The sequence below is a fragment of the Oncorhynchus nerka genome, linkage group LG9a, assembly GCF_034236695.1.
Source record: "Oncorhynchus nerka isolate Pitt River linkage group LG9a, Oner_Uvic_2.0, whole genome shotgun sequence".
Taxonomy (NCBI): Eukaryota; Metazoa; Chordata; class Actinopteri; order Salmoniformes; family Salmonidae; genus Oncorhynchus; species Oncorhynchus nerka.
In genome coordinates this window covers 38,982,386-39,003,219 of record NC_088404.1, presented here as the reverse complement: position 1 = coordinate 39,003,219, position 20,834 = coordinate 38,982,386, and the positions used below count along the sequence as shown (strand labels likewise).

The 20,834-nt window shown below is 39.8% G+C and overlaps 1 protein-coding gene across 1 annotated transcript; it reads right to left on the bottom strand.

The window, feature by feature from the left end:
• Positions 1 to 1,387: 1,387 nt before the first annotated feature.
• LOC115134273 (choline kinase alpha-like) lies at positions 1,388 to 20,710 on the bottom strand. Its single transcript, XM_029668074.2, has 12 exons — positions 19,335 to 20,710; positions 18,827 to 18,935; positions 15,998 to 16,051; positions 11,851 to 11,964; positions 9,999 to 10,132; positions 9,351 to 9,455; positions 8,988 to 9,046; positions 8,013 to 8,100; positions 4,883 to 4,991; positions 4,673 to 4,779; positions 4,164 to 4,245; positions 1,388 to 3,749 (listed from the first exon to the last, which is right to left on the bottom strand). Exons 1-12 carry the CDS (start codon positions 19,568 to 19,570, stop codon positions 3,690 to 3,692), a joined length of 1,257 nt encoding a protein of 418 aa, XP_029523934.1. The 5' UTR covers positions 19,571 to 20,710; the 3' UTR covers positions 1,388 to 3,689.
• Between the last annotated feature and the right edge of the window lie 124 nt (positions 20,711 to 20,834).

The window sequence follows — 20,834 nt, the reverse complement described above, 5'->3', positions numbered from 1 at the left end:
ATAAAAGCTGTCTTTGTCAAGGACAGGTCTCTGGCTCACTTCTGTGCCTTGTATTCTCCCTGATTAGTATTTTCTGATACTGCAGCACAGCACTTGCCCTTAAGACGTCCCTCCAACTGTATAGAAGAACTTACAATTGGCCAGAGATACATGTCCAATTAGCCTGGCAGAAAAGACAGAGGAAAAGGCATTTGAAGAGCACCAGATGTAACACAAAGAAACTCATCGGTAACATACTCTGTAAAGTACATCAGATAAACTTGATGAAATATAGATTGGAGTAAAAATGTATTCATAAATACACTGCAATTCCTCAGGCCAGGAGTATGAATCTTCATCTGTTTACACGTAAAGTAATAGTCTCTGCCTTTCTTTGAAGTTTCTAGAGACCCTGTGTCTATCGTGAAACTACACCCATTTAAATGATAACACAAACATGTTTTTAGCTGAGGAATGTGATTCTGTGCTCATCCCTGCATGTGGCCAGTAGTCACACCATGATGGGGTCAACAAGAAAAGACAAGGCCAGATCAGATGTGGTGCTGGCATGTTAGCGAAGGTCAACAGGCAGGGGTTGTATTTTAAAACAACAAGGACCACCTGGAGCAAATGTTTTTTTTATTCTGCTCCCAGCTGAAGATTAGAGCCATTCTCCCACCGATATTCTGGCAGCTCTGTGAAATGTTTCCTTTGTAACGTTAGTTTGAACTGGTTGAACATAGATCAAGGTCTTTATCAGTGTCATTAGTCAAACCTCTGTGTCCTGGAGAATGTAATACCTTTAACCCCATTTGTCACCTCAGAGAGATCAATGTGCAAAAAAGCCAAAGAAGGGGAGAGGAGATGGTGACATGACCACAAAAAAACACAGTAGTTACATAATCGCCGAGGACAACGTGGCATATGCCATAAACTGATGAACGCACAACAAGATGAAAGATGTGTCATTGGAAGTGAATGTACAACTGCTTTTGTAGAAGGAAGGCAAGGTTTCGAGGAATTACATATCAAATCAAATCCAATTTGATTTGTCACATACACATGGTTAGCAGATGTTAATGCAAGTGTAGCGAAATGCTTGTGGGGACTGGACTGTCAGCCCATTCTGAGTCATCTTATCCAGTCATCCAATGGAACTCTAATTGTTCATGCACTTATCATTGATCCAGCACTTTGTCTACTTATTAACATACATCATTGACCATGATGGTGCTGGCCACACACAACGCAGAACAACAGTTATGATAGGAACTACAGTATTTCTTATGTTATCTCTCCTTCTTTGTCTTTTTTTGACAGAGATTAAACAATGTGATTGGCGCAAATCTATGGTACAATGTCACAGTCATATTTCCCCCTCAGTTATACAGACTGATTTGCGAGAATACACGTTTTATTTCTTTATCTTTATTGTAGTACTTGTGCAAAGCAGTAGAAGGTACAGTAAGTGTATATAATGAACATGCCATAGTGGTACATTTTCAAATGACTTGACCCTTGCTATTTACAAGGGAAGAATTTATACGGTACATATTTTCTTATTTTAGTGTATATCTGCATAGCTATCTTTATAGGTAAGCCAGGCTAAACGTTTGCACTCACAAAATAGAGTAGTTGGGATCCTTTCACAGCATATACAAATTGGACATTCAGTTCAATTATCCATAAGATTACAATATTCATAATCAACAATATTCAGTGTAATGTAGAGGAGCTCCTTCTTCCCTCATGTTTGGATAATCAATCACATGTTATTTGATCTCTGTATTGAATGGCAAAACATGAAATACAGCAAGGAAATACTCAGAAAACTGTATGTGGCACTGTCAATTACAATTCCATTTGAATACATTTGGATCAATTCTTATTTTATTATCTCAAACTAATAATATATCATGAAAGAGAGGTGTAATGTACATACAAATATACACAACATATACCTGAAAATGGAATGTAGTTGATCACACAATAATGATATAGCAGGTGTTGAGAAAACAGGAGTGAGATGTGTTTCAACAAGGAAAGAGACAATTTTCTTATTAAGAAAAATACATATTCCATTTAAGGAAAACATTTCAAACGTTATCCTTAAAAATGCAACTGGTCAGGAAAGTGCCACTCATCTCGCTCCCAGGCTAATAGCGTATGAGCATTGGGAAGAAGTGTCTGGTGAATGAGATTGAAGTGCCACTGACATTGTAGCCTACGCAACAATGTAATTTCAAAGTGAAGGCTCATATTTGTTTCAATATTATATTAACCAGATTAAATAAACATGTTTACATAAAACAAATAGAATGATGAAATACAGAATATAAATTCATATTAAAACAGCACTAATTGTCACAGTTTGGTTATGAATTTTTCACCAAAAAAAAGTAAAGTAAATATTTCCAGTCCCCAAACACATTCTAAATATATCATTATACATATTAAAGACCTCTACATGAGGATTTTTTTACAACTTATTTACAGTTCTTCTCACATCTGCAACTGTTTACTCCAGCTGAATAGCACAGTAAGCATCTCTATTGTTGGTCTGTTTGAGTTAAAGCTGAGAGCGTTCCTGTTTGCCATTTCCTTACTTATCCAATGTACTATCTGTGATATATTCAATCAATCAATCAAATGTATTTATAAAGCCCTTCTTACATCAGCTAATGTCACCAGGTGCTGTACAGAAACCCAGACTAAAACCCCAAAGGTGTAGAAGGACCTGCATTTTCATAATGAATATATCTGTTTGAATACCAATACCATTTCAATGACCTATTCAGAGCTGATACTCTTACTCTACACAATCCCCAGCTATTGTAAGTACAGAGTAGGGTAGTGAGGTCACCATTACTACACTCTTAGAACAAAAGGTGCTATCTAGAACCTTAAAAGGGGTTTTCAGCTGTCCGCATAGGAGAACCCTTTGAAGAACCCTTTTTTCGAAGAGTACACTGTGTTTCAGGTCACATTTATCAGATGATATTTACAGTACTGCAGGTGGGAAATGCTGTTAGCCAGAGACGCACCCATCTAATTGGTGGCTCCAAATATTTCCATATGCAAGTCATCTTAGAGGAATTATTTTTGATAAAGAATGAAGGAAAACTGACATGTATAGCATGGATGCAAAAAAAACTAACAATCAATTGAAACTGAGAGTTTCGTTATTTGACGTATGTTTTGAACCTTGCTCTTATGTCACAGAAAATGTACTATTGCCGTTGGGTCACAGATAAGAGATTACTGGGTTTTCAATAAGCAAGGATTTTTAAGGCTCATTGAGACTTCTGTTCTTTTGAGCTACGCCAGAACATTTCCAAACAGGAATGGACTTCCTGCGGATGTAACTTACACCTCCGTTCAGAATGAAGATTTTTATCCCTGTCTTAATCTTCCTGATGTTCTTTGAAGAAAAGACAGGCCAAGAACAATCTTGACCCTGTGAGCGTGTGTTATAAAGGAGCGTAGTATTGTGCAGACACTGAGCAGCGATGCATGGGGCACCAAACCAGATATTCATGGTTTCACTTTGGTCCATGCGATACCAACTATAGTGAGCGTTTCATTCCCAAAGCACAGGTTCGCCATTAAAGCATGGTCCTACACCCTGATTGCCTGTCTGCATTATTTTCAATTAAGCGCTGTTAATCCATTCATCCTCCACCTCCTTGTTACAGTATGTGGTCCCTCGCTTAGACCCCCAAGCTCCGTTTCTGCTCAAAGTATGCATCAAACCTGGCCATGGCATACTCCTGTGGACAGACAAAGGAAAGAAAAATATTGGAACATTTGCACAGAATGGATTTCAGACAATGGATAAAGAGAGAGAGAGAAAAGGAATCCAAATGAAAATCCGCCTCGCACAGTATGTGTGTCAGTTATATATATTTCAGCAAAGAAAGGAAATATAACAGAGATAATCTTTACCAGGTTGACCATGGAAAATATTTGTGTATAGTTCAGAGTAGTCTATGACACCAAACATAGCAAGGAACACACTGACAGTGCTTTCTGATTGTCTGGGTATACATTGTATGCTTCCATGTCCTGTCTTATGCAACATGCACTTCTCATTTATTCTGTTTGAGGGAGAATGGCTGTGTTTTTTACATCACACATATAAATGTGTAAAGCAAAGGCATGGCAACCAGATAATGGACACTCACCATGTACCCAAACTCAATGGTGGAGATTCTCGCCTGGATCATCGACCACAGACCCCAGAAGAAGTGCGAAGCCAGAGCAAACCTGTGTAATTACCAACAGACAAATGTTTCAATAAAACTGTGGACGAGCACAATGGCAGTATGGTCCATTAAACATACATATGGGTGAACTGAGAAAACCTTTGGTCCATAGCAACTGCCACATGGAAATGTGCTATTTCATCACTACTGGACTGATTGCAGAGTTTTATTTCCCAGGGAGCATTTTACAGTAACCAAGAGGCCCAGTCTGAGGGGTTCATTATTATTATGATTTACTGCTGCTCTCTCAACAGGAGGCCATTCTAAGTACTAAACCACAGGTGTCCTCAGAGTTGTAAAAAAAACAGTAAGTCAACTTGTCCTCATGTGTCATGATGACTCATATGGTGTGTCAGAGACACGTGAGCAATTTCACCCCTCATTCACATTCCAGCAAAAAGCCTTGGCCACTTCAACGTGGTGCTCACCTGTTGGCTTCCACAAACAGCTCCTCTTTGAGTTTCATCTGGTCTTCAGCGCTCTGATTCTCAAATCCCTGCTCAGTCTCTGACAGGTAGCTTCCAATGAAATGTAGCTGAAAAGAGGAACATCACAATGTTATTGGCTGTCTTTTGCCTAGAGAGCCACTCATTCAGATTCAGAGGACAAAAAGTCTTCATACTGTCATCCTTACTCACCTGTTGGGCTTTAGTGGGATAATTATTTGAGTTGACATGGAAAAATGGGAACTTGTCATTTGTATAGTCATACATCCATTCACAGAAGTGGTTTCCTATGTCAAATCCCCTGAAAATACAAAATATGGAGAGAAAAAACATTAACAATGATATCACATTTGCCAGGTCAGCAGTCCTGTCAGTTACACCTGATATTTGATAAGCGTATTTTCAATGTTGCAGAACTGAACATTCTTGCAATGTACATTGCATTGCCACATGGATTGAGGATTATGATTGTTTGGGCTCTTTTCCTTGTATGCCCAAATGAAAACTAGGGCTGCAGTAAAATGTTACCATAGCAAAGGAAGAGAAATATGAGATGATTTCTCACAAAGGGAACGAAAATGGGTAGTTCTTTGTGAAGGGAATCACAGCTGCTGCTGTGGAAACCAGACAAGAGGAACAACTTGGAGGATAAACTCTTTCCTAACATTTCTCTACCCCTGGCTGCGGCATTATGGGTTAGGGCTGAAAACCTGTATAGTTCAAACTCTTTCAAGCGAGCCACGCCTGCTGCTAAGGAAACCAACTGGGAAGAAAACAGTGGGAAAACAAACAAGATGTGAGTTTGACATGGGCCTCCTAGGACTGTTCTCATTGTGTACAGAAGTCCATGTGACATAACCATTTTGTTTGGTATGAATTTTTCTGAACGTCTCAGTGCTTCTCCTTCCAATAGGGCGCTTCCCCTTCAATTCCCAATTAAATAGTGCTTCTCCTTCCAATAGGGCGCTTTCCCTTTAATTCCAATTAAATAGTGCTTCTCCTTCCAATAGGGCGCTTTCCCTTTAATTCCCAATTAAATAGTTATTCTCCTTCCAATAGGGCGCTTTCCCTTTAATTCCCAATTAAATAGTTATTCTCCTTCCAATAGGGCGATTTCCCTTTAATTCCCAATTAAATAGCCAGCATCAACTGCGCAAAAGTGGGGTTGTGATGGAGACGACGTAAATGAGGATGTGGTCAACCCTATGTTCCGAAGCGTTATTCCGTGTGTTTTGTAGCCTAATAGAGTTTTACCCAGGATCGGATCCACTCTTTGCGTCCGTGGACTACACCGCTCAGCGGATTGGATTGTCTGACTGACCGACTACAACCTTTTTTGTACACGCTATTTCATTTGTTTTGATGTGATGTATACTGTGATGATTTATGTAGTTCGTTGTAGTTGAGGACTTAGTAAGAGTTGATATGCTTTAAATATCTGTGGTAAAATAATTGTTATATTGATTGTATGGTTAATACTGGGTTTACGTTACACTTGAATGAACTGACAAACATTACGTGACAAAGGTCACTTGAGTTCCCTGAACTCCTTTACCGGGCTGGACTCTTTTTAGGCCCGAGGTACAGGACATTTCTGGAGGAACCAGAACTCATTGTGTTATTTTAAAAAATCTCTGAAACTGGAAACGCTTATCTCCCTCACTAGCTTTAAGCACCAACTGTCAGAGCAGATTACTGCACCTGTACATAGCCCACCTATAATTTAGCCCAAACAACTACCTCTTTCCCTACTGTATTTATTTTATTTATTTTAATCTCTACTTTGCACATTCTTCCACTGCAAATCTACCATTCCAGTGTTTTACTTGCTATATTGTATTTACTTTGCCACCATGGCCTTTTTTATCTCGCCTCATTCGCTCACATCGTATATAGACTTGTTTATACTGTATTATTGACTGTATGTTTGTTTTACTCCATGTGTAACTCTGTCGTTGTATGTGTCGAACTGCTTTGCTTTATCTTGGCCATGTCGCAATTGTAAATTATAACTTATTCTCAACTTGCCTACCTGGTTAAATAAAGGTGAAATATTATTATGTGTGTAATCATTTATGTTGGTAATACGACCCACGCAAAATACAGTTGTTTTTGAAGTTCTTTCCAATGTTTTAAGGGTTTATGAAAAGTTTATTTCCATCCTGACTTTTACATAAGTCCGTTGTATTGGTGTAGACTTGACGGACCAGATGGGACTCATTCCCTTCCAAACCAAAAGGAGAAACCAATGTTTTCTCTGGTAGGCACAACCTACCTGGCACCCCTATAAATAATAACCTCAAGTCAAAACTGTTACAAGCTTCCTAATGGTGCCCTGTTCTACCCTACCATAGAGAACATTGGTTTCTCCTTTTGGTTTGGGAGGGAATGAGTCCCATCTGGTCCGTCAAGGCTACACCAATACAACGGACTTCTGTAAAAGTCAGGCTGGAAATATCAAAGCTTGGAGAAGGTGAAACCTGATCCGTCTTGAGAGTGACGAGCACATGTGGTGACGTACAATGACTACGAGGGAGCCTGAGGGTCAGGACAGGGCTGTTTTGACGGAACTAACTTGGCTGTGAGCCAAGGCCAATAACAGTGAAGGTCCTTTCTGAGAAATAGGGCACTCAAGCATTCCATGTTTTACAAAAAAAGGCTGTGGTACAGGAAAACCTACAGTAAGAGTCTGTGGAAGTTCTGGATGGCTTAGTTAGATTCTGAAATAAAACTCAGTAACCCAGATGAAGACAGCTTGCTGCTGAAATATTGGAGATTTTAAATGAATCTGTGGCTACATTCTTGTCTTTAAACCATGACAAATACAAAATACCAGGGTAAATTCCTTCCATCAATAGCTGTGTTGCAGCAGACATTACATTAGAGTTCCTATGAATATTTCATGAGGCAGAAGCTGTGAATGATAAATGTGAAGGAATATGGTTGGAGAACAGTCAGGGGAGCTTTGGGAATCCACTGTTAGATTCTGTGCATAAAGATAGCTGGATGATTAGATTGAACAGGTTGTCTGGCTCTGCTCCACCAGCCCAGTCTGCTTGATTCCAGAGATTCAGACACACTCAGAAGGGTGAAAGAATGTCACAATGGATCGGCCATGGGGGGTATGATTTACCATCTGCCGAGACAGTGTCACCTTGGATAGACACAGCCCTCCCACATCGTACAGTGTGGTCAATGTTTCCTGGCTCTTAGACACCCAAAACGTTGTACATTCACTACAATTTGTGACCAAAGTAGTTGAATCGGTTGTAAAGGAGATGATTACAGTATACACTGACTAGTGTCCTGAGCATGAACACACCTGTAGTTGTAGCTGCTGTATTCAAAGTCAATCAGCATGAGCTTCTGTCTGTCAGTGCCTTCACAACCACTGAGGAGAAGGATATTTCCTAAAGGATGAGTGAATAATTATTACACCACACACACATACACACAGTAAAACACAGCAAGGGATTTCAAAGATTTTCTTCACTAGCTTTATACAAACTGCAATACTATGCCTGACAGTGGCCTAGCACAGTTTCACGGGGTCTCCGTAAGGTTGGAGCAAGGGCAAACCCCCTCAAAAACATGGGGCATAGAGAAAAATGTGCAGTTTTATAGCTAATGTCATGCTATTCTACACATTTTGCCATGAGGCTGAGAGAAAATTCAGCAGCTTTAAAGCTAATTTCCTGTCATAGGGTTGGCCCCCCTGTGGGTGTGTGTGCTATGCCAGTGTACACACTCCTGTGTACACACTTCCCATCCGAAACAGATCTGAACAGTTAGTGCATATATTATGACAACATTTTGTTGGTTTTGGTCTTTGGCCAGGTTTTTTTAGGCTGTTTGTCCACACAACATTTTATCTCGAGGCAAGCCGAAAATCTACACCCCTTCGTCAGTCATTGGTCAACAGTAGGGATTCTTCAATAAGGTGTTTGTTGCCATTCAACGATAGACAACTTGTTTTCATATAAAAAAAATTCACCTGAGAAATACTTCACCAAACATCTTATTTAGATGTAAAATTCTGTGACTAAGATCTCCTCTGCAAAAATGTACAAATGTATGACAGATTTCTTGAGTCACAGATTTCTTCTGACTATTTTCAGGAAGTGTATACTGGCTACAGAGTCTCAATATGGACAAACAGTACTATTGTCGCTTTTTCCTTGTTTTTTAAGCGACAGTCTTTTAAGGGAGTATGCAAGCACACTCGTTCGGTTCGCCTAGCCGGGTTCGGCAAGGTGCCAGCCAAACCGAAGCATGCAGAATCCTTCAGACCCCTTACCTTCTTGACAGTCATTGTGGCAGAAAACCACAGGGGAATGACTGGAGTCCAGCAAAGACCTACAGAGACAAACAAGCCATATTTAAGCAGGTAAAAAGCAGGAGATATAAGTCCCCTAATTCACTGTTTACCCCCCAAAAACAGGATGCAAAATGCCAGAACATATTTCAACCATATTTTAATATAATTATTGGTTTATTGTTGTTGACTGGATTCCACACCAATTTAGTGGGAAACACCATATGACTAGTACATAACTGAATTACTGCATATACATGTAATCATGTCCATTCATGTGTGCTTAGTGTAAATACTGTTGTGTACGTTATGCAGGGACCAGGGTGGATGTGATGTGGGCCTTACTTGAGATTCTCCATCTCCTGGGGCAGGTTACAGCTCATCAGACGGGCAAACTTGAGCATGTGGGACTCCCTGGTGAAGGTGAGTCTCATCACCTGGTTCAGGTACCTGTGGATGGGGGAAAACATCAGGACAGTCAGGGTACTGTATGTATGGGAACACTGGGATACAAGCCGTTGTAGAGTTTATAGATAAGACGGATATCACTATTTTATCACAGCGATGCACTTCGATGCACAGCACTCGTACAAATCACACATTATTTTGCTGACAAGCAACCTTTCGCTTGTGATTTACCTGAAACTATCCTCAGACCACGACGAAGGTCACTCTGGTAAGCGAATCCCTTTAACAACTTAAATGCCTTAAGTGTAAGCAAAGAAGACATTCATAGAACACATCAGAGGGGGCAATTTGTTTTGACCAAGACTGTTATTGATGTGTAGTTTTACTCTACAAATGCCATAGGAAAACATCATTTGTCTCTCTGTTATTCTCAAACCAGGTGACTAGAGAATCAACCAACAAAAGCAAACTAGCTAACCATTTTGTAAGAGGAGATATTTGTGACAGCTAATGTTTGTTTGGAGTGTTCAGTGAGGTCAAGTTAGGCAACGAGGGTGTACAGTTTCTAATAAGATACCAACTCACTTGTCAATAGTTCCAAACAGCCATTTGGGCTCCTTGTTGAAAGGCATCCTCATACCATGGAACTTGGCCATCTTCTCAGCTATTTCAGCAGATATGCTAGGCATGCTCAGCTCATCCGTGTCCAGTTTACGACTCTATTAACACAAAGAGGTCAAGGAAGTAAGGTCTACAAGTCTTAGCTGAATACAGGTTGTCTTCATTCCCCTCACGCTGACAGCTTTATGTGCTACAATAAGCAGAAACACCATTACCAATAGACTGCTGACAGTGTTGTCATAAAGAATGGAGGGTATAACCAGTTCCAATGCCCTTAGGCTCTCTAATTTGCTCACTGTCAACCTGACAATTTAAGATCTTATCAAAGAGGAAGATGTTTAAAGGCCACACGCTTGACCTCTGTGGATTCTTGGTCTCTGAGTACTAGTGAATAACTCAAATGTTTAATTTTTACTGCTATTCTCAAAAATGATTAATAATATACAGGCCATTTCATTAACCCTGTGTGGATCTTCATGCACCATTGACCTGAGAAGAGGAAGAAGGTAGGTCACAGGCTATATATTACCAGTCAAAAGTTTGGACACACCTACTCATTCAAGGGTTTTTCTTTATTTTTACTATTTTCTAAGTTGTAGAATAATAGTGAAGACATGAACACTATGAAATAACACAGATGGAATCATGTAGTAACCAAAAAAGTGTTAAACAAATCAAAACGAATCAAAACTTCTTCCCAAGTAGCCAACCTTTGCCTTGATGACAGCTTTGCACACTCTTGGCATTATCTCAACCAGCTTCACCTGGAATGCTTTTCCAAGAGTCTTGAAGGAGTTCCCACATATGCAGAGCACTTGTTGGCTGCTTTTCCTTCACTCTGCGGTCCAACTCATCCCAAACCATCTCAATTGGGTTGAGGTCGGGGGATTGTGGAGGCCAGGTCATCTGATGCAGCACTCCATCAGTCTCCTTGGTCAAATAGCCCTTACACAGCCTGAAGGTGTGTTTTGGGTCATTGTCCTGTTGAAAATCCAATTATAGTCCCACTAAGCGCAAACCAGATGGGATGGCGCATGGCTACAGAATATGGTGGTATCCATGCTGGTAAAGTGTGCCTTGAATTCTAAATAAATCACAGACAGTGTCACCAGCAAAGCACCCTCACACCATCACACCTCTTCCTCCATGCTTCACAGGAGGAACCACACATGCGGAGATCATCCGTTCACATACTCTGTGTCTCACAAAGACACAGCGGTTGGTCACTGAGTTAATTAAACAATTAACATCCCATCATGCTTAGGGTCATGTATAAAATGCCGTTGCCCATTATTTTCGCTACCATGGCTAGAAGAAGAAATCTCAGTGACTCTCAAAGGAGCATAGGGGATTTACAGGGTGTGGGTTTGTGTTTATTTTATTTAGGCAGTTACCTGTACATCATACAAGCAAAACCCGTGATTCAGATAGAACATGACTATTCTGATGGTCTATACTGATTTAAATTCAAACTGTCTAGCCTAGGCGTGGGTTGAATTTAGCAAGAGAACTCTCGCTATGGGAGAATGCCTGGGCAACGTGGGCGTGTATTAAATTGACCAATAATACTCTCGCTAGCACAAAATGTTAAATTACAGAACTTCAAGCTATTTTTGCCACTTTAAGTAGGGAATATATTTAGCATGGTTCATGTATTCCCTTTTCTATCAATTAAATACACATCATTGAACAAAACACACACAGACACATGCAAAGACCCAGACACCTATACGCACGCATGCACACAAGCAAGCATGCAATCACATAGTCATTAATGATTTTTTCAATGATTATCACTCCACATAGAGTAACTTACTGGGACAAACTGCTCCAGTCTGCCCTGAGGGAAGATGCCAAAGAGTTTGGGCCCAAGCTCCCGCTCAGCCAGAATGGCAAACATCACACTCTCCAGCACCATGGCCTCAGCACCCTGCAGACACAGAGAACAGGAATTAGCATGCACACAAACAGATAGCTGAATGAGAGAAGGTTGTGGTTGTTGACTTCTCCTATTAAACCTTGTGATTGTCAGTCACTGCTGCCTTGCACAATCAACCCCGTCCTTAGAAATTATGAGGTTAAATGACTTAGTCATTGGTTAATGCTTTCATGGCAACCGGACGTGAGGACAATTAATAGGATGAGCTGGATGACTGCAGCCAAACTGTGGTCCATTGTTAGCTGAAACTGTCCGCAACTACCACCATCAGGTGGGGGTCAGTTGGACAGAAACTCATTCAATTCCATAGGATTAAATTAGGAACATCTTAGACAGAGGAAGCTGATGATGAGCACATGACCTTGCGGCTGTCTGGAAGAGATGGGAGTATTTTTTTCCCAGGGATCTAGCATTCACAATTGATAAATCAACTATACACAGATCCAGATCTTTGAGGCATGTTAACTGTAAAATGTAAAATGGCTACCTCAATTAAACAAATTACAATCCCAACTCTGTCAGTGAATTGGCAGGTATTTTCATCCGTCATGGTGGTAGGTTTAAAAGCAGATTTGGACCAGACGGGAGAATTGAGTTGCGTTCCACATGATGAGAATGATAAAACAAGGGGCCAATTGTACTGACAGAGGCAGAGCCTGCCAACAGCATCAATCGGTAATTGTGGCTGCTTAACCGAAGAAGACACCTGGGCTTTTCTACTGGGGAGGAAAAATGGTGGCAGGAGCAATTATCTGAGGCCAGAGCTCTGATATAGCTAGCATTCAAAAGATAGGCCCACAAAGAAATATGTTAACTTACAAATACATCTATGTTAGCACTTCTAAATACAGGGTCCTTGTTACTGTGTAGTTATTAATGAAAGTACATAAAAAAATATTACTAATAACTATTTCCAATGTTACACTGTACAGTAGAAACTCTAATAATAACCCATAGCACTGGGTGCAATCCAAATCCCTTATCTAGGTCTAGTGTAACCTGCTATGAGCTGGCAGTGACCTGTGGACTCTGACAGTTGGCCAAGGAATGTGCTAAGTGGTGCACTTCAAAGTGGCTTGGCGCTTCCTGTCGGAAACCAGATCATAGTAGTGCATTGCTTATGACCTGTTGTATGTACTGTGGACCAACCTCACATGACTATAGACATGGGAAAAACATTATTAGTCAATAATCAATGACAGCATGGGGTATTCTATAGTCCTCATCTAAGATAGCTTTCCCTCTAGTCAAAATAGAGATATTGTGATCATCTTTAGGGACAGTATATCCACTGTGTGGATGTCTTGCCTTAAAAGGGGTGAGACCCATCAACCATAGACAATATATGAAACCATAATGACCCTTGGTTTGGCTGACCTAAAAAAAACAACAACTAAGCCAAACTCTGCAAAGTATTCATATACATTGACACATTTACAGATGGGCTCTGTAGTGCTGATAAATGACAAATGCAAATCTGCTCAACGTATTATCTCTGTTATCATGATCATCCTGACACACATCGTGGCCTTGCAGCCTGTATGTAGGTCTATGTGTTCAGTGCATTTCTATGTCCAGAAAGTCCCTCTAAAAGTGGGTCAGCAGCCAGCCTCAGTTTTCCAATTACTTTTATTTAACTTTCTATGACCTATTTCTATGACCTACTGGTCAACAGCAACCTAACAGGTTGTCAAATTAAACTGGCTAAGTAGCCTACTTTTCAGGTTAATAATCAGCAATGCTATCTACTGGTCTGTTGACATTGTTGTGAAATTGTTCATCATTCCATTCCGCCAACCTTCCTCATTATTGAAAAAAAAGAAAAAGTGAATTTTTGAATGGCTATCACTTCCTTTGTTGCAACTCAATATATGATTTGTAAATTGAAAAACTTGATTACATTTATTCTGTGAAACAGGAAGGGAAACAATGAAGTGTCCCTTTTAGCAGGATGCCATAGTCCACTGTGGCCTGTCCTAATGTTAACACTACTATCCTGAGAAATGGAAGGAAATCACACTTCCTCAAAAACACTACTGAGGTCCATGTTTCATAATGTTGACAAAATAATGTATTTGGAAAATCATGTCACTTTTCTAGCCTTGGATTTGTTTCCCTGTAGCTCTGACCTGGATATCTGTGCATGTGGATAACAAGACAGATAGCAATAATGAACTCAATCAGTAGTAACCATAGCCATGGGAAATGAGTACCTCTATTGACTGAAAATAAGATTGATCATATTCCACCACCTTAAAAAAAATCATTGTTGACAAATGTGTGAATGAACTCCTTAGTTTCACAACGCTCTCACCTTCTGTAATATAAATGAAGCATGAATAGTTTCAATGCTAATTTGAAAATTCTGCTAAAAACACATTAACAGTAGGTTCAATGTCACAGTACCATCCCCTGAATATCACTTCCCCTCCCTCTACCCCCTGTGTACCATGGCTACGGTCACATGACCAAGGCACAGCAGCTGTGGGGATTTTCCAGTTGAAGCTCCAGTTATGAGCAATGTTCCCTCATTACTGTGCTCAAGCAGAATAAATATCAGACCACCTAGAGAAGCACAAGATTGAACCTCACTCGACTTTCTAGAGTTTTCCCCGCTAGTTAACACTATCAACGTTTCCCTTTATTGTGGAAATTGTGATCGAATCAACGCAATATTCGCCACTTTCAATGTAACATATCAAAACTAAACTAACTATGCAAGAGATTTTGTAGAATTCTGTTACTACCCACACTATCTACACAGACCGGTGCGGCATAACCAATCAGAGCTGCAGTAGGTCTATATGCAAATAGACCATTGCCATATATGGTCCTATGACATTTACTTTGAACTGGACTATTTACAGCATGAGCGGTCCTGAGTAGATAAGCTTGTTTTGAGATTAAAGAGAGGTGCATGTATCCACTTGTGCACATTTTGTTAATATCCTTTGGTAGTTAGTGAGTTATTAGTCCAGTTATAGATCATTTGTAGTCAGCTATAGGGGAGTGATTGCTACATTTCTAGCCATCTTTGAAAAGCAAGTCAGTTAAAGAGCTTTTTTTGTCTTAAAGCGGCAGTGTTGTATGTTCACACAGGCTTGAATATGCTAAGTAGCCAATAGGCAGAGGGTAGCATCATTTGTCTGACTCTCTGTAATAATGGTTTGGGCCTACATTATGATCAAATAGCCAGAGTAGCCTGCTTGGCCACTGTTAAAACTGTGACTTAAAGTGGGTACAGCCTCAGTGTTCACAGTAAACGCGCACTGGAGGTTGCACAGAATTTTCACAACGTTCAAATGTGCCCTCAGCAGATCTCAAATTTGCTCAGTGCTGAAAAAATGTTGAGGGAACATTGGTTATGAGTGGTGTGTTCACTATTACTGGAATTAGTCATCATATAAAGGTGAGAGTCTATAGTGAAGTATGCCACGTTGTTCTCAAACTGTATTTTGAAAACCTAATTGCCAATCTTGTTGTCAATTTGAACTTGTTTCAAGACAATATAGGGAAAAGGCCATAAACATGCAAATGAAGGCTAAGGAGCGGTGAGGTTTACGAGGGGACAGACTGGCTAGCCAAGCTAGGATTAGCCTCTATGGGATCAAACTCTATGTGACTCTCATGCAAAAGCTGGTAATTGCAGATTTACGCCATGCCATCATGAAAATTAATGTTTACCCTCTTTTTATCTTGCTATCATCAACTGACTAACAGAGGTCACCTCAATCCAAAGAGATGACTCAACAGTGCTATTTTTTTACACCATTTTACACCATCCAGTTGGGAGAAAGGACTGGGATTGACATTTTTCAAAGTGATCACTAAGTCCATTGGCAATTACTAAAACCTTTGATGCTAAACTATACAGACTAATTTGATCACAAACTCCAGAAAATGTATACAAAAACATAGTATCGAGGCCAGAACAATGACACATGCTGTGGGGTCATTTTCACAATCAGATAGCAAAAATCTAACTAATAGTCTGAGTAAATCACCTTTGCCATTAGTTACTTACTTGAAAGAGATTTTCTTTGTTTGACTGTCTGGGCTCCCCCTTATTACAGGACATCTATCAATGAAAGAAAAAGCAAGAAACTAACCATGAGTACATGTATTTTCTCAAAAGACACATCATGCTACATAGCATTCTCACAAAGAGACAATGACAGAGTACAGTATAGTCCCCAAGTCTGACGGCCAAAGAGGCAATAGGAAAACTCTCAGTGCCTTTAACAACCTCCTTGTTGAGAAAGTAAAGTTGTAGAAACAGAAACAAGCTCTCGCTCTCTCTCTCTCTGAAAGGCATCTATTATCTCCTGATCAAGGCAGCTGGCACTGACTGTATGCTTTGGCATAAAATGCAGATATTGACATTGTTGTCCTATCTATGAACTAGCACTTTTAATATTTTCTCCTCTGAGGAAACTCGGTTACTCCACGAACTTCCGAGTTATTAATTAAATTAGGTATTTGATAAGACAGCAGTGTATTTGATCTGTGCATGTGCTAGCTCCAGCTTAGCGAGCCTCCCTCTGTAGTTCAGAACAACTGAATGTATACGTGCGTCTTAGAAATCGTTTTCACGTATAAACTTTACATGTCCGAACTCAGAATCAAATATTCTTCCCAAAAATAACTGTCGCTGTGGAAGAAGGTTGATTTTGATTGTCAATGTTCTGCATTTATCCGAGTGCCACCAGGTTGCCTGATTTCACGTGTCCATGTAAACAGGATTATTAGGGAAATCGTTCTTTTGCAAAGCATGTAAACGGTTTAATCGAACTATGATATTAATCTGACTATCCACAATAATCACATTATTGTGTGCATGTAACCATGTAACCACTCATACGCCGGATTGGCGCGCATTCAACAAATCTGATCTAACAAAGTGGATATTCGTCAAATCTGTCATGATTGATGTATAACAGGCCCACAATGTGGGAACTAAAGTCTGATTTGGATATTTGTCTGGTTTTGCTGCATAACATTTAGAAGTGGTCTCTTTACAGGTTTAGAAGAAGTGACTGCTAAATGCTAACTCCCTTTCGTATAAGCTGGTAGCATAGCTAGCATACATAATTTGGTGGTGGTAGTCAGTCGTTTTTAACTGTAATGAAGTTGACATTAACATGTATTGGGGTTGAAATCCATACAAGCATTATACTTTTCAACATAGTGTGAAATAGACATATAAACAATAGCCTAAATGTAGGCAAATTTTGCTGGATGAGGAGATTCGGGGCTCTTTCCCCCATGCATTTCCATGGCATTTTCATTGTTTTGGTAAAATTCAATTGATCTCTTTAGCACATGTATTATCAATTTAAAAAACTCAAACTACTTGAGTCTATAATGAATAGATATTAATATTCCATTCTATTCGATTCTTACAATAGTAGTGGGTGCTTTACATCTCCTGGCTTATTGTAAATGTTTCATTAATGGGCCCTCCAGTTCCAAATCGTGTATTACTTCTTACTAGAAATGTGGCATGTCTCTTTTATTTTCTATTTCATAGTGTTACTTCAATCATTTATCACTGAACTGTTTTAGAGCAGAGCAGTTACTTTTGTCATCCCCATCCAACTACATGAACATCCAGTTCTTTGTCAGCTTGACTGAATCTTGACCTGGATTTTCTGGTCATCTAAATTTAGTCAGGAGGTTAACTTGGGGTTTCCCTAACTAGCCTACCATCATGTGACCTATGAGTAATGTAGTGTGGACCTACTGACACATCATCAGGAATGATATCATCCTGTGTCCTTTGGCTGTAGCTCATGATGCACACACTAAACTAAAATATATCACTGGTTGTTATCATTATCATCATGGGGTGGTAGAGTAGCCTAGTGGTTAGAGTGTTGGACTAGTAAGTTGCAAGTTCAAATCCCCGAGCTGACAAGGCACAAATCTGTTGTTCTGCCCCAGAACAGGCGGTTACTGTTCCTGGGCCGTCATTGAAAATAAGAATTTGTTCTTAACTGACTTGCCTAGTTAAATAAAGTTAAATTTTTTTTAAATACAGCGCAACACCTTACATATTAATTGCTGTCAGGTGAGCTCCTATTGATTTACACCTGGAGTTCTCCTTTGTATCACTATGGTATTTAACAACTTACTTCCAATATGAAAATAAAAGGATAGGAGAGGTAAAAAAAAACATTCCCCCCATATCTTCACAAGTGCATCAATTCACAAGCTGACTTCCATAACAATGTGGGTGAACTTTGTTGAGGACAATACTGAGACTTCAGGGATCGCATACTGTACCGTGTATGGTATGGTGGAATCACCTGGAAACAAGTGTGCTCAAGGCACGCTCCTTTTGGAAGGCCTACGGCAAAAAACATACGCATGTACAGCCATGGTGGTACATCACACCACAACAACAGAAACACACACACACACACACACAGCTTGAGCCACCATAGACCATGCCATCATGTGGGTATTTACCCCAAAGGACCTTTCAAAGATGTTTGAGGAAGAAGATATATCTCCTTTCCCTTCTGTCCAACCCCAAATTCCAGCAGCAAAGCAAAGACCCCTTCAGCCTGTTCAGAACCTCTCAGGGAATACATGTAAGCTATGTATTTTCCTAAACTTTTATATTATCACATTCTATTATATTCTAAAGCATGACCAGAAAATCTGAGTAAATCAAATTGTACTTTCAAGGGTCCAAGAGTGGACCTTTTCGGTAGGCTACGCATTTAGCCTAAAGAACATTGATTACATTTTCAGATTCAGAACCAGGACGTTTTTAATTAAACTGAAGAGAAAAAGGGTAAGATGTGACTGACTCACTCAACATTGAATTGTCTGTTGTCATACACACCTGTAGAATAGCTCCATACAGACGCAAGAGGACGTTGCGGGGTTCATCACCTACACTGGTTTGGATGTCGGGTAGGGCGCAGAGGAAGAGCTTGTTGCTGAGGCCACCCCTGTCACAACGTCACAAAAAAACAAATGAAGCTCATAAAAGCCTCACATTTCCCTATCTCCAGCGTGTACACATTAGACCAATGGCTGTGGCGACCTAAATTACGGTTTTATTCTAGGATAGAAAGCCCATAAATAAAAAGTGATGCTTTGAAAACAAACACACACAATACAATCCCATATAGGCAAAGCTACCATTTTAATTTGAAATAACATTAGGTGTAACCCAGTATCAAATTCTCTGCTTATTAACCCCATCATGACCATTCATTTAAATTATAGGGCGAGAAAATGTGGCCTATATGCAGTTGCAAACGCAGCAACTGTTTATCTGTGTAGTAGGCTACATGACAAATAAATAGTGATAAATAATGGTGAATGTCCTCAAAGAACATATCTACCTTATTATGCTGATTTGAAAATCCTCTTCTGTCACCGTTTTCCACGCACCGTGGAGAAAATCTTTGCACCATAAATACGCCTTGCGCTTCGTGTCCTGGTCGGGCTCATCCGGTCGGATGATTTCCTTGCATTCATCCTCAGTGTCTGGCTGGACCTCAAGTGCGTTTTCAGTGACCAACAAACCCAAGGCCATAGAAGGGGAGGATGACACCCCGTTGATAAATTTTGTCTTCATTTTGTCTTAAAATGAATACTAAATAGCGTACAGTTATGAATTAATTAAATTAAAGTAAATTTATAATTACGCAGTCTTGCGTTGAGGAAGAAAAATATACGATTTGCTTTCAAGCAATATGTCTTTAATCCCCAGCAAAACAATAACACGCGTCCGTTTTATTCAGACAGCAGAATAAACAGGTTCGTTCCGTGGCAAGGAATGAAGACTGAAGACACACACTTGCTGGTTGAGTCAGGCAATAGGCTGAAATCGAGGGGATTTGCATCTACACGTCATACTACCGCACTCATTCTCTCCTCTCATTGGTTGGCACGGGCACGTCCTTTCACGAGCAAACAAAGCCAACCCAGCACCATTTCCCATGCACAATGAAAGCCTCCTTGTAGTTATTTCGCAAATGATAGATAGCAAACCATTGTCCTCTTGCTATTGCTTTTATCCGTGAAAAACAATTATTCTGTTTGCCAGAGTGGTGGGCAGACAACTGACTTTACTCCATGCTATGAATTATGCTTTTGTTATTCAAGATCTAATTCAACAAGACTTTCTATAAAACAGTTTACACCTCAACGGGAGACTTCTGGGAATTTCATATTTTCACAGTGCATTTCCTACAAATGTTGTGACTATGTAATGTTTGTGCTGATCTGTGTGCACAAAAGGGTCAATTAATCTGGCAAAAGCTGAGGTCAAGTCTGTGTACCCAAGGAGTAGTGTAGACTTCAAATGCTATTTGTCCCATTACCCATTCTCAAATATCAACTCTCACTAAAAACACTACATATTATTTGAAGACACCCCCCTACAGTTTACAAATAATGTAGGGCAGCCAAAACTGTTTGGCCTTCTTGCCAGGTCATCCTCGCAAAATAGTTTTTTAAATCTCAATGGGTCTTACCTGGCTAAATAAAGGTTAAATAAATAAAACATATCCTATATTTCAGGGAATTCACATGATCTTTGTGGGGGCAGAAATTAAGAATGGAAACTAAAGTTCCAGAAAGTTCCTCGATTTGACCACGTCTCCTTAAAGAGCAGCGAAGTGTATCAGGTCATGAAGACATTACATTTGGAAGAAAACTTTAATTTGAGTACTCAAACTGTAAAATAAAAACAAAATTTTGTGATTTGCATAATAAACTACATTCACCAGAAATAAGCACAAGTTTACTATTGTTTTTCTTTTCCAAAGTAGATGAATGTTAAGAAAAACTAAGTTATAGAAAACACAGCCATGTTTTATCAAATTCAGCTGTAATTC